Here is a 12,472-nt window from a genome sequence, read left to right as displayed (position 1 = left end):
TGTGCTTGGCTAGCACCTATTCCAACAATTACTATTGCAGGGACTGTTAAGTGTCAGATTGCAAATGACTTTGGTTGATCACCACAGAGCTGTACTGCCAATGAGAGTTATTAAATCCTGTGCTGCATTTTGAAGCGGATGAGCTCTGGATCTTTCCTGCATTTAAAAAGCATCCCAATGAATAATAAGGCTGTAAAAGGTCTTGATGCAGTAACAGGTACTTAGCTATAAAACCTCCATCGACTCCCAATACTACCTGTCCTGCATAATCCAGCACTGGCTTCGCTCCCGTGCTAATCAGTGCCTCTCTGCCTCGGCAAGAGAGCGTTTTCTGTTCTGTAACCAAAGACCTGGAAAATAAACTGCGACGGCTCTGTGAGCGCGTCCCCGGCGAGACAACACTGCTCCCTGTTACTTTCGTCAGCTGGAAATTAATTATTGAATCTGCCCAATTGTAAGTTGCCGTCTTCGCCGCCGTTTAATGGTTTAATGATCCCGTGTTTGTGAAACCTTAAGGCAGTGCTTAATTAATATTAAAAGGAAAAGGGGGAAAAAAACAGGAGAAGAAAAAAAACACAAATGTCAGCTTCAGCAGAATGCAGGAAGGAGAAGCCGATTTTCTCTCTCCCTGATTCAGCTGCTAATCTCTCTCAGCGCCTGCGGCTGGAGTTAGCGGCCCCCGTCTCATGCGGTTTACTCTGCTGAGCGGTACACGCTGCCCGATCCTGAGCGGGGGCGAAACGTTTTACACACGTTCTGAGGAGGGGAAAGCAGCCTCCTGATTTCTGCCTGGCGGGGGAGCCTGCTTGTGCCAACATACGTCAGGGCTTGTGCTTGAAAATATTGATGCCAACACCTGAGAGATCCAGAGAATTCTCCAATGCATGAAAAAATATGAGAATGATTAATTGTGATCATTTCCACAGCCAGCCTGTAACCCCATCCATACGCTGACACCAGCGCCAGGCTTCGGTGCCACACAGGGACGATTGACCCACATTGTCAAAGTGGTGGCCCTGGTCTGACATGTAGCAGTTGTGCAGTGAGGTCCACCCTGCTATTCTCTAGTGTTTCTTTGTCTCAGTAGGCAGCTAATAAATGTTTGGGGCCATTTTGTAATATATTATATAGTTTTAAGATGTGTTTCTTTAGGTTTTTTGGTATTTTTTTATGTTTCTGTATTGTGTGGGAGGCACAATGAGTGTAGTTTAGGTGCAGTGTAGCGTGGAAATTTTAGGGGGGGCTGCTGTTACCTGTTTCTCTCTCTGGTCTCAGGCAGGCGTGTGCCCCGTGGCATTAATACGGACGGTTGGCATCTTTCGGTCTCTTCAGCTGCACCTTGAGCCTCTTCATGCCAATCTGGAAGCCGTTCATGGACTGGATGGCTGCCTGGGCGCTGGCAGGATTGTCGAAGCTCACGAACCCTGCAGACAGACCCAGCACACGCGCGGGGGTGGGGAGGGGTGGGGTGGGGAGGGGAGGGGAGGAGGGAAGGGTGGGAGCACACACACGTTACACATTATTTATATTTTTTTGACCACAGAAAAGTAAATTTTGTCCTTAACAAAAAACAAACAAAAAGACTAAAAAACATGACATCACCTCAGTTTGTAGAGTACAACCACTGACCACTGCACAGCACTTCACAAGGCACTCACAATACATCAGATAGCCGTGTGTCTAGAGAGAACAATCCTTTACAATACTGCGGAGAACCATCATAAATCATATGACATTCGTCTCAAGATAGTCAAATGGCATTAATTTGGTGTGGCCATACGCTGCGTCAATTGGGAAAACATTATCCTCACACACAGTTTTGAAAGGGATCGTTCACACATTCACTTCTGCAGATCATCGGCCACGGAAGAATAAAACTGACACTTTTAAATTTAGTTAACATCCTGGAAACAAATGAAAGACTAAATGAATTTCTGGAGCTCTAAGGATATGACATCAAGTGACATCATTTCAGGGGACTACAGGTTGTGTCCCAGTCCTTAGTTTGGCTCTGATAGGTTAAAGTATAGATGGATAGATAGATATATTTGTTTGTTTGTTTATTTTCACAAAAAATAGCCGAACACTGTATTGTGCATTAAAATGACAATGCTCTACACTCAAAAGCTGAGGTTGTGATCTGTGCTGCACTGGCTCTCTTGGCATGTCCCAGTGCTACACTAACTGGTTCACAGTGAATGTTTTTAACTTTTTCCAGAAAAGGGGTGTGGACCAAGGAGTGGGTGGCCCTGGGTATTTTCCTATGTGCCAGGTCATTGCTGTCAGAGTATTGCTGAAGCCCACTAATGAGGCAAGCATATGTGCTTCTCTCATCCCCTGCAGATGCTGTTTTACCTCCGCTTTACTCCCTGACAGACCCATCACAGTGTGGGCTCCCTGAGCTGCTCCTGAACGCAGAAGCACAGGGTACACCGGCACTAGCTTGTCCGTGTCACACAAGATTGCAACTCACAGCACTGGGAATGAATTTAAGCTCAGAATTGAGTCTCCCCCCTTTTTCTATAGCTGATGGACTATACTGAATCCTTTAGGACTGGTTTCCACCCCAGAGATTTCTGCCTTTCCTCCCCATTTGGGGATACTGGGGCTGATTACTCTCACCCACATAACAGCTGTGAGAAAACACACCACTAGTGAAGAATTAAGATGGAACTGACCAATTTCAAAAGCAAGATCTTAATATGCAGGCTGTGAACCTTTTACAAGCCATACCACAAAGTTGCCAGCAAATCAATATTCCCATTAGTTACTAATTTTGTGTTGAACGGCAGCAAAATGTACCCGTATTTCCCATCACCACAGGCTGTGATTAACACTACAGCGATGCTCTTAAACAATGTTCCTTCAAGAGTCATTTACAAGAGATATATCAGGAGTTAACAAATCGGAGCTGCTCTGTTAATCCTGAAACGTGAATTCTTAACTAGATCGGTTCACCTGGTCATTAAACGGGTTTTATCAAAAAGCACAGCAGCCTGAGGTTAAGTGAGCTACACCATCACTGGAACTTAATCACCGGAGGTTCCAGGTGGTTGCCTTCGGAGTCGGAGGGGTATCCCAGAAGCACTTTGGAACAACTTAGCGTTACAGTGACTGGAAGACATCTAGTCTCCTTGGCCGATGCAGTGTGCACCACAAGAGGGGTAAGCTTGTCCAATCAGGCCTCCTGGCTCAATTGGTTAATTGGGTAAGTTTGAAATATTGTTACTTACACCAAGTCCTTACCATTTGTGCCCAGAATTTGTCCAAACGTGTCACCTAAGGGTCGACATTTAGAACAACAGAAACCGAACCGGGAGTAGAACACGGCAGATTTTGTAGAACACCAGAACTGACATTAAATTGCAGGGTTCCTGTATGTATCTCAGTTTAACTGCAGATTATCAGGTTTCTTTTCAAGTACTTTGAATTTTGACTACACGGCTTTTTTTTTTAATCCCTACCCTTTTAATTTGATACGGTGTAGTATCTCATTTCCTTTTTTTTCTTTGTGATAGGCTTCAACTACACTTCATCAGCCTCATATTATGTCTACTGTTTTAGTGCTGCATGTACTTGAAACTTAATTTCAATGTTTTTTTTAAATGAGCCCATGAAAGGGGCTGAAATATAATTATGTACTATTAGTATTATGGTATGAAATATATTGAATAAAATAATAGACTACACTGCTATGGCAATAAAGAAACACAGCAAATGTTGCTCCTGGTACAATGCAGAGTTCATCTGGACCCTGGTTGTTACCCACAGCGAGTGGCTTCATTAGAAACACTGCTGCAATACAAAATTACATTTCTCTTCAGTTTCATTTCCTGAAACACCAGGGTGCAATTTAAACGCCCTCCTTCTAAATCTTTTAAAAAGAGATCAGCTCCCATTTCATTGAATGCCCATGTAACACTCAGCAAACGAGTTCCTGATGAATTATGACTTACTCAGTGCCTAACAAACACTTATGCACCACAAATCTAATCATAATCTGCAAAGGCTGCTCTAACTTTTCTCTGCTGCGCTCTCCGGGGACGAAACAGTCAAGTCTGTTTGAGGATCTGCTTCTAGATAACATTAAACACACACATACACACACACACACATACACAAAACAAAATAACAAACCCTATCCCACACTATAGGGCTGAGTTCAGTCCTTTTTTAACATTTAAACCTTGGGGGGGGGGCTCAGTCCTGTAAATGCCTTTTGTATAAAGTGCAGTCTCTGGGTGCTAGACTTACATCTATATCCAAATCAAGTGTTTGACAAGGTGACAGGTCATCCTGCTCTCTGCTGTAAGATTACAGAATGATCTTCCCAAGGTTGGGCAGTGGGTGGCATTTTTAATGGAATACCTATTCCCATACACTAGACAACTGATGGGAGGTGTTTTTGGAGTGTGCAAATTAGGCTAAATATAGAAGAGCATTCCAGATGACTCTTGCAGCCAAGCGGAGAGGCGTGTAAGGAACAGTGGCTGCTTTGTACAAAAGCATTTGTTGAGGGGAGACTGGCCGGCTCTCCCTCTCGCCATCTCTGTCCAGATGACTTAATTGATCATTACACAGATTGCACTGTTTTGTTTGGAAGAGGCGCTAGCTTCTTAGAAGTAGTTTCTTGGCCCGTGTGAGCACAGCAGACCTCTTCCTCGTGCCTCTGATGGGCCTGTGGTGAGTCTCACTGACTCGCACAGCTCAGTCTTAAATAAGCACCACAAAGACTGGAGTGATCCAGTTTGTAAGCAGGACTTCTGCAGTATTAACAACAGCCTCCTGCATGGCTGGGTACACCAGATCCTGCATGATGCACAAGCCAGAGCTACTAAACATGAAAGTGTCTGAGCATGCTCCATTTTGTTATTGGCAGTATTGCATTATTTGTGTGTATGTATGGAGTTTGCTGTTCCTATGGTCACTCTACTGTGTGCTGTGCCAGCCTGACCCCAGCAGAAGAGGGAGAGAGACAGGCGCAGTGGTCACGCTCCAGCAGTCCCTGATAGCTGACACCCTGCTGGGCCACACTGACAGCTCTAAACCAGCTCTAAACCAGCTGCAAACTTTTTATACTGTACAAATGGGGGGGGGGGGGAAAGGAAACAAAAAATGTCAAGCTGTGGGAAACTGTAAGTAACAGCTGGTTTGAAGGAAAGAGTATTTCATTTCACCCCCTGCGGCGTTTCACCAAATGTTTCTCTGAACTGTCATGTTTTCGTCTTAGAGCAAGAAGAACAAACAATAGGGAATGGCAGAGACAATTTTACAGTGGCTTTTGGATCTTCAGTCAAAATTGGGCATCTCATGCACACACACAGGCGCACACATGCACACACACGCACACACAGTTCAGTGTGCTGTTTCACCAGGGAAAGCCAAGGGATGCCCCACAGAGAGAGGGAGAGGGAGAAACTTTGGACAGGATAAAAGTGCAAACATTGAAACTCCCGCTGACTACGCTGTCCAGGCTGTGACACATAACTCAGTAACTCAACTCTGAGCTGTTAGCACATGAGGCTTATACCTATTTAATTTTCTTTCCCCCTAATCCCTGTCCAGGTTTTTTGGCATTATCTGTGTGCAGTGACCTCTGGGCCCCTCAGAAAGAGCGGGGAGTGAGAACTCTCCTGATTGAGGAGGCTTCAAGGAGAAAGCCCAGGCCTGGCCATGAGGTGATAGGGCTTAATAGAGGAAGACAGAGCTGGGATCTTATCCCCACTCAGAGCTGCGCTCAACAGAGTGGCGTCCCGTCTCTCAGGCCTGTCACTTTACAGCTGGGGCTTAACCACTCAGGGTTGTGCTGACAGCTGCTTAGAGACATGGGCTTAAGAGCTGCTCTCTCAGAGGTGAAGTCAAGAGCATCCGTGCCCTGCTCCCTACTGCTCAACTCTACTCCCTCCAGGCAGCCAGATCAAAGGCAAGTCTACTGTACCAGCAAATGACTGTTGGTCAGTCAGTCAGTCAGTCAGATTGGCTTGGAGGATCTGTGCAGTCAGTTGGTGCCAAAGCTGCAGCACTGGTACATAATAAAGGACTGTGCTTTTAGATTTCATTATCCAACAGAGCACAGGACTGGGCCGATTACACTGTCAACTACTGCAGATGTCTGGCCAGCTACTTTCAACTAATCAAGCAACGGGCCAAGCAATGCATTCATATGTGATATAGTGCCTTTTCACTGAAAATGGCAATTCGGATAGCTTTTCCCATGTTGTGCTGGGACCCGTAATCCAGAGAGACCTGCTTCCAACTTGTATGGATTGGCTTGCCTTAACTTCAAAAACAAACAAAAAAATATATTGTTTCTATTATCGCCAATTTCTCTTGACTGTCCTAACCACACAGCCATAACTACGATAACAAGCAGGAGCTCAGATCTGCTTTCTAATTCACTAATTCAAGAGCTGGGAAGTGGAAGAAGGTACACATTAAAACACAGCCCCCCCCCCCCCCCCACCCTCCTCATGCACATTGTGAACACTGTATTCTAGAGTCTGTATTCTATATCCACAGATACTAAAGTTGCCAATTATTGCAGTGTTCCAGGTGGTTGGAATCTAACTAGCTGTGATGAGCTGGGGGACATCTCAGCCACCGCTGTACTGGCCATTGAGCTACGCCAATGGTGAGAACATGATGCAAGTAATCAGGATTTTTACTCTAGTGACGTGGCTGTGCTTATTCACGAAATGCAACATTTCAGCTAGAGTCAATTCTAACCACCTGATGTTCACCGACTTTTGATCATTTTGATTATTTCATTTAATCAATATATAATTTTTTTGGGGTTGTCGTTGCTGTGAAATGATGCCCATAAAGAAGAAAAGAAAAAAAGGAAAGAAAAGGAAAAGAAATCCCCCCACCAGCCTGAAATAATCTTACAGGTTTTATCTTTTTACCCACCAAAGCATTTACTTTGGTTTGTCGCCCGATCCACAAACACTTTCGAGGAGATGACATTACCGAAAGGCAGGAACATCTGCATGAGCTCGCTGTCCCCGAACTCCTGAGGGAGGTGGTAGATAAACAGGTTACACCCCTCCGGGCCTGCGAGGGAGACAGAGAGAGAGAGGGAGAGAGGGACAGGAGAGAGAAAGAGTGAGTGAGAGGGAGATGGATGGAGACATGAAGGTGGTGTGTGTGGGGGGGGTGGAGTGAGGGAAACATGGAGTGACATTAGATAAAGAGGTAGACGGGGTGAGGGCAGGGAAAGAGACAGAAAGGGAGAGAGAAGGTAGGAGAGATTGGGGGAGTGGGAGAGAGAGGTAGGAAGAGAGGGACAGGAAAAGGGTAAGGAAAGTAGAAATGTGATAGACAGGGACATTGGAAAAATTAAGGATTGAGGGAGAGAGGACCAGGAGGCAGGAACGAGGAAGACATCATATACAAAGAGGATAAAGACGGGAAGACACAGGAGAAGGTTGGAGTGAAATGGAAGAGGAAATAGAAGAAAAATGGATGAGAAAAGTATAGGAGGAAGAAATTGACCAAAAAAAGCCCCGAACTTTGCTCAACACTGGACCCCACAATGCACTGCTTCCAAAAAGAAAACAGAGAGAAACAGAACAGAATTCCAACAGCAGAGTAGATGGAACGGAAGAAAATTAACAGAAAATAAAGGTGAGTAATATATCCTAATATTTATTTGGTTGGATTACCGATGTTCTGTGAAGTGACTTTAAGCTGACACTGATCACTGCCCTGCAGCCACAGTCCTCAGTAGTCATGCAGCCTGTCTTTAAAACCCCCAGCCCCCAGTATTTGGTGCATTAAAAATTGTAAGGAGTAGGAAGTACAGAGCCCTGCTATATTAAAATCAGCACCATTGATTCTTCTCAAGTTCCAGGGTGGTGTAAATACAAGCTGCTAGCTACCGCTGTGTCTGGTGCTGCAACCTTTTGTGTTTGGCATTGTGTTGTGTTGTGCACACACTGTCTCTATGTCAAAGCTGCTTGTTTTGCACATGGTAGCGCCATAGTCAGCCATAGCTTACCTTCTCTCTGTTGTTGGGGGATGAGGGGAGGAGGCTGGGGGAACGCTTGGCTGATCTGTCCGTACGCGGCGGGGTAGGCTGCTGAGACACAGACACGGCACTGCATCACCTCCACGCACACACACACACTAATGTCACACGTACCCACACATACACACACTCACACATTTATCACTGGTCTCTGTAAAAAAACAACCCAAATACACACACACTGCTAAAATAGAAATGCAGCTTCACATGTCATGTACAGCACACATTGAAATCATAACATGGTGAAAGAAAAATCAGCTGCAGACGCAACGCAGAAGAGACCAGGCGAGGGATTGCAGCACAGGCACTTGACACAGACAGAGGACTGATCGCTTCGAGCCCTCTGCCACTGGCACTTTTGAGACAAGGGCACACTGCCACTTGGACACACCTGCGTACTGCTGGACTCCAGCGTAGGCCTGCTGTAGAGGGTCTGCTGCTGTTGGGCTCTGTGCTGCAGGGAGACAGAGAAAAATAGTGGGATTAGATAGGGGAGGGAGCGACAGGAGAGACAGTATTTTGCCAATTTGGCACCTGCAGTAGATGGTCCCTGTGTCACTCCCCACCCCGCCCCCCAGCCGGGCTGTGATTCACTCACTCTCTCATCCTCGGCACACCGATACAGAGGAATGACACCAGGATGTTTGTGTGTATGTGTTCTGGGGTTCTTGTGTGGTGCTCTGTCACAAACATTTGATCGTTTCTCAAGGCTGTTCATTTTAGGGCACTGTAGTTGTGTACTTTCACAGATATATGACTCCCAAAGGCCAAACTGTTTTTCACTCATGCTGCGCTGAGGAGCAATGTGATGTGGTGGCCCCCTGGTTTCTGGCCATATATATCCTCATATACAATGGAAGACAGTTTGGTGCCCACCTAGCAGTCCATGACCCCCTGCCAAAAATGCCAAAATAGATCTCAGTGCACTTTGAAGAGTCCAAAGATGTTCTTCTCAAGGTTGTCTGAGTGACACATGTGGAAGGACACATTAAATACTTTGCTTCTACAGAGACATACATACTGGCATAATATTGACAACACACACAAACACACACTGTCTAACCATCAATGACACGCACGTACATAATACCACACAAGACCTGACTGACAAATTCTTAAGACACTCAAAAAAACACAAAATAAAAACATAGCCAGTTCTGGAAAACAACGCAATACAGAAATACAGACCAGTACTGCACTACTACACACCAGCACTACACAAATGACACAAGAACCACACCATAACAGGTCAAAGCAAACAGGTCACCATCTCTGGACACTAACACTGATAGACTCCTACACAACGACAACCACAGTAATATACACCAGCACCACACTAATACACACCAGGACCACAGCAATACAAAACTAACACCGACGTAATACAGACCACAAACATCAAAACAATCTCCCAGTTCTGTTGTACAGGTATTCATTGTGCAGTTTTCCAGAGTCCATACACCTCATACGAAAGTATGCTTTTACACCCTGGGCACTGGTGCTTTAGGATATTTATCCCCAAAGAGTATGGTAAGCTCACAAAGAGACTAGCAACTAATAAAATACGGCTTCTCAATGGATTGGGGTCTCCCTTTCTGTCCAGAAGGCTCTCCTCAACACAGGGTGACCCTTATCAAAAGACCTTGCTCAGGACTTAACAACAGCTGGGTGAATTTCTAAAGATGTATCTGCCTGGCCTCCAGTAGGGGAATAGGGGCTCAGTATGACTGAGCCTCCAGCCAGCACTCTCTCGGGTGTGAGGCTCACTTTAAACAGGCGATGTCCCAGAATTGATCCTAAAGAACCCAGTTTGATGTATATGTCAAAAAAACATTTAGTAGACTTGCCTAAAAAATGATTATCCCAATTTACCAGGCCTCTGTATACAATATGTATATTAGGCTGATTTCCTATATGTTAAATTAGAAGTTTACTTCGGGGGGTAAAAGGATACCCCTCACTGATTGTTTTTCTCTCCATTATTTAAGAAATCCCTGGAGTCCTGGAGAGCCTCAATGCTCGTGCTTTTATAGGTTACCTCCCATCAGCGGCCAAAGATCAGGAAGACTGATCGTTGCTTCAGTGAAATCTCTCACAGGGGGTCTGGAATGAAACCCAAAAGCCTTGTGGCTCTCCAGGATGGGTTTGGATACCTCTGCTCTGGGGGAATGCAGAAGGTGTAGGTGAACCATGAACACACGTCTCTTGGTGGTCGTGCGGGTGGCTATGAACTGAGGAAGGTCTGTGCAGTGAGTACCTGTACTGGACCAGCCTGGGAGACTCAGTGTCGGCACTGGAGAACATATAACAGGCCATATGCAGGGGCGGGCAACCGTGAATCTTCCAATCAATTCCACTGCAAGATGTTTCAGGACCCCCTGATCACTTCGGTAGTCTTCAGAAGCCAGGTCAATAAAGACATTACTCAAAATCAGTCCTTTTAGTGTTGATCAGATGGAAGCCCTGCAGTGACATAGACTGGGAGGGTCAAGATTGCCAGCCCCTGGGCGTTTGGGATCACAACAACAAAGAGCCCCCCTGAGCCCGGCGGGGTACCTTCACTAAGAGCAGACAGGAAGCAGCTCCCCTGCACCCCGAAACAACTCCTGTGTGACACTGCAGGCTCCGGCTTCTCCGAGTCCTCTCTAAAAATGATCTCCTGCAAAACTTTTAAACATTGAAAATCATTTCTTCCTTTCTGGCGGGAAGACACAACACAGCCGCACAGCCACAGGCAAACAGCAAGAGACGTTGTGCACAAGGAAACAGGCACCGGCAAGCAACAACGTTTGAAGTGATGGATAAAAGGTTGATTAATTCATTTATTTTTTTCCTCCATTTACTCTGTCCTGTCTTTCTTTTCACACCTTGGCTGTCTTGCTTTAAAACCATTGCTGCCACACCTATGCTATATGATATATATACACCAATCAGCCATAACATTATGACCACCTGCCTAACATTGTGTAGGTCCCCCTTTTGCCGCCAAAACAGCCCTGATCTGTCGAGGCATGGACTCCACTAGACCTCTGAAGGTGTGCTGTGGTATCTGGCACCAAGACGTTAGCAGCAGATCCTTTAAGTCCTGTAAGTTGCGAGGTGGGGCATCCATGGATCGGACTTGTTTGTCCAGCACATCCCACAGATGCTCGATTGGATTGACACCTTGAACTCGTGATTCATCAGACCAGGCCACCTTCTTCCATTGCTCCGTGGTCCAGTTCTGATGCTCATGTGCCCATTGTAGGCGCTTTCGGCAGTGGACAGGGGTCAGCATTGTCACCCTGACTGGTCTGCGGCTACGCAGCCCCATATGCAACAAACTGCGATGCACTGTGTGTTCTGACACCTTTCTATCAGAACCAGCATTCACTTTTTCAGCAATTTGAGCTACAGTAGCTCGTCTGTTGGATCGGACCACACGGGCCAGCCTTCACTCCCCACGTGCATCAATGAGCCTTGGCCGCCCATGACCCTGTCGCCGGTTCACCGCTTTTCCTTCCTTGGACCACTTTTGATAGGTACTGACCACTGCAGACCGGGAACACCCCACAAGAGCTGCAGTTTTGGAGATGCTCTGACCCCGTCATCTAGCCATCACAATTTGGCCCTTGTCAAAGTCGCTCAGATCCTTATGCTTGCCCATTTTTCCTGCTTCTAACACATCAACTTTGAGGACAAAATTTGCTTGCTGCCTAATATATCCCACCCACTGACAGGTGCCATGATAACGAGATTATCAGTGTTATTCACTTCACCTGTCAGTGGTCATAATGTTATGGCTGATTGGTGTATATATATATATAAAAATATTTAATTTTTATATGTTTGGTCCTGCATAATGTTTACGGCCAAGCTACCAGACAGGGTCGTGATTTGGCCTACTCCACTTGCTCCTTGGTGTTTTCCCACAGCTGCCTTCATGTCAAGGCTGCTCATTTGTATATGGCAGCGCTCTATACAGCTGCCTCGACCCCTGCTGTGCTCCTTGCTTCCTTCAGGAACACACAGGCTCCAGTTGTGCTCGGTGAAAGTCCCTGCCTTTTAGAGATAAAAAGCCCTCATTTATCCTGCGCTGCTCTCGCGGTTAGCGCGGCGCGGGGCCGTGTCTGAAGCCGAGGCTGTGCTCATACTCTCAGCAAGCCAAGACACAGACGGATCCTTAGCTGGGCATTCCTGCCTGACAGCGAGGACAAATGTCCCAATTAGGGTAGTTTCCGCGCCTGGCTTAACAACCTCCATTCATTACAGCGGGCTCTCGCTGGGGGAAGCTGAGAGATATCTCTCATTAAAAACTGCTCATATTCCAGGAGCCCACACCACAAATGAGAGATTTCTATCTGGGCTGGTTGATGGGCAGGAGGGCTGGAGCTGAGGCGTTTGGGGGAGCTTGTTCCTGTGTTTGCGGTTACGGAATTAGATAATTGATGAAGTCAAGGGAAA

The 12,472-nt window shown here is 46.2% G+C and overlaps 1 protein-coding gene across 1 annotated transcript in view; it reads right to left on the bottom strand.

The window, feature by feature from the left end:
* Positions 1–12,472, bottom strand: part of celf4 (CUGBP, Elav-like family member 4) — a 129,713-nt gene that overhangs the window by 2,909 nt on the left and 114,332 nt on the right. Inside the window, exons 9-13 of the mRNA XM_066710703.1 lie at positions 10,586–10,696; positions 8,421–8,483; positions 8,000–8,077; positions 6,910–7,053; positions 1,254–1,424 (exon numbers count right to left, since the gene is read on the bottom strand). Of these exons, the coding sequence (XP_066566800.1) occupies positions 1,297–1,424; positions 6,910–7,053; positions 8,000–8,077; positions 8,421–8,483; positions 10,586–10,696 (524 nt within the window). The 3' untranslated portion in view covers positions 1,254–1,296. The remainder of the gene's footprint in view (positions 1–1,253; positions 1,425–6,909; positions 7,054–7,999; positions 8,078–8,420; positions 8,484–10,585; positions 10,697–12,472) is intronic.

This window comes from Amia ocellicauda, chromosome 8 (assembly GCF_036373705.1).
Source record: "Amia ocellicauda isolate fAmiCal2 chromosome 8, fAmiCal2.hap1, whole genome shotgun sequence".
NCBI lineage: Eukaryota > Metazoa > Chordata > Actinopteri > Amiiformes > Amiidae > Amia > Amia ocellicauda.
Note: the sequence above shows the minus strand (reverse complement) of the source record. Positions and strands in the feature narration are given on the sequence as shown.